The sequence below is a fragment of the Cyprinodon variegatus genome, unplaced genomic scaffold (genome assembly GCF_000732505.1).
Source record: "Cyprinodon variegatus isolate N-32 unplaced genomic scaffold, C_variegatus-1.0 Scaffold9, whole genome shotgun sequence".
NCBI lineage: Eukaryota > Metazoa > Chordata > Actinopteri > Cyprinodontiformes > Cyprinodontidae > Cyprinodon > Cyprinodon variegatus.
The window spans coordinates 1898478-1900246 of record NW_015150462.1 but is presented as its reverse complement, the minus strand read 5'-3'; the positions used below and the strand labels follow the sequence as shown (position 1 = coordinate 1900246).

General features: G+C 42.6%; 1 protein-coding gene across 2 annotated transcripts in view; it reads left to right on the top strand.

Annotated features, from left to right (window-relative positions):
* Positions 1–1769, top strand: part of vangl1 (VANGL planar cell polarity protein 1) — a 60078-nt gene that overhangs the window by 14494 nt on the left and 43815 nt on the right. For both annotated transcript variants that reach the window (XM_015378089.1, XM_015378081.1), the window contains exon 2: positions 918–1180. In XM_015378089.1, the coding sequence (XP_015233575.1) occupies positions 1110–1180 (71 nt within the window). In that variant the 5' untranslated portion in view covers positions 918–1109. The remainder of the gene's footprint in view (positions 1–917; positions 1181–1769) is intronic.

The window sequence follows — 1769 nt, the reverse complement described above, 5'->3', positions numbered from 1 at the left end:
GCTGTGTGGTATTGGCCGATACCGATACCATCCGTATATATATACAACCGTGTGTATATATGAAGAACTGCATACTGCTTGGATGTAAAATAATTGCCATCATGGCTTTGTCAAGCTGCTGCCTACCTTTGTGAAGCAGGAAAAAGACTAAGACAAAGTGAATCCAGTAGAACATTTTATTGCCTACCTGGAATGGATGATAACAGTTAAATGAACTTGGCTCTCAAAATGGTATCGGTGCCCTCTTTGTCGGCACTTGCCGATACCGATACCACCATTTTAGTGCAGGATCGGGGCCCCGCCCGATACTGGTATCAGTGCAACACTATTGCATATTCTGTTGGAATCAAACCTAAACTCAAGCAGAGCTTGAGCACCTGCTTCCCATTAGTTGAAGTATTGCTTTAAAAAAGAAATAGAATTGGTGTCATCAACAAAAAAGAAGAGTATTTCTTTAACACATTTGCGTGTAAATGACAGGTTTTTAACTTAACCAAACTCCATCCTGCTTGGTTATTATGCTTGAGTAGTTTTTCTATGTGAGAAACTCAGATCAACAGTTGCCAGTTGGAGGGGAATGAGAACAACTTCTCTTTTTATGTTCAGCTGGAGTGGATCCTTTTCAGGGCTGCCTGTAAAAGTGCTGTCACCATGCAGGTTCAGAGCTGGAAAAGCTGATTGTAATGCAGCTGCAGAACAAAAAGGGCACATCCGAGCGTTTTTTACACGAGGGGAATAAATAGGCGTGATGAAAAAGAATGTGAGATGAATGCTTGATTTTATCTTTACTCCCCATCAGACTCTATTGCCTCCTTTTCTCCTCGAGTGTCTGACGGATGCATGGCGGCAGGATTCTCAGACGTTCCACCTTTTGAATTTAAATTTCCCCATCCTTAGTTTTTTTTTTCTCTCTGCAGGTTGATGTTTTCTTACCGAGCGCCCGCAGGGTCGCTTTCAAGCCTGACCGCCAACAGCTCACCACCGCAGCCCGCCTCTTGAACGGGCCGATCGATCGCCTCGGAGACTAACGAGACGAGCGCGCCGGATTCCACCGGGGCTGCCAGCGGTCGAGCGGAGCTGCCTCTCTGTTGCCTGGAGCCTGCATTGCCATGGATACGGAGTCCACCTATTCTGGCTATTCCCATCACTCTGGGCGCTCCCGGGGATCGCATAGGCATGGGTAAGACCAAATCCTGCTCCTTAATTATTTATCTTTATGCCTCTGGTGCCACTTGACTGTTTTAGATTGTGTTTTAAACCATGTACACAAAGTCTAAGATGTTCAAGAAAGATATTTAATTTATGAGTCCCAACGCTGCTCTGTCAGTAATATGATGTTGACAAGGGAAAATTCATCACTGAAAAAAAAAATGTCTTCACCCATATTGCTGTTTGTGACATGAAAGCTGCTCTATATTTTTTTTTTTATAATGCCACCACTGTGGTTCCTCTGCTGTCTGGAGAAATTTATGTTTAAAAATCTTCATATTTCCAGATTATTCCCATCACATAGTCTAAAAGGTGTATCCTTTCTTTTTTATTAACTAACTTCCTTTGCTTCCTAGTACTCTTTATCCAAATGTTCTTAACATCTATCTGCTTTTCTTAGTGTCCTTGCTTCTAACCTAGTTTTCCTTTTTCCTTGTGTTATCCCCCTTGTTTCCTTCTTTGCTAATGTCTTTTCTAGTTGCCTTGTATCCTTCCTTTCTATTATCCTTTCTTGTTGTCTGGTCTCCTTCTTTCCTTGTTACCGTGTTCCCTTCTTTCCT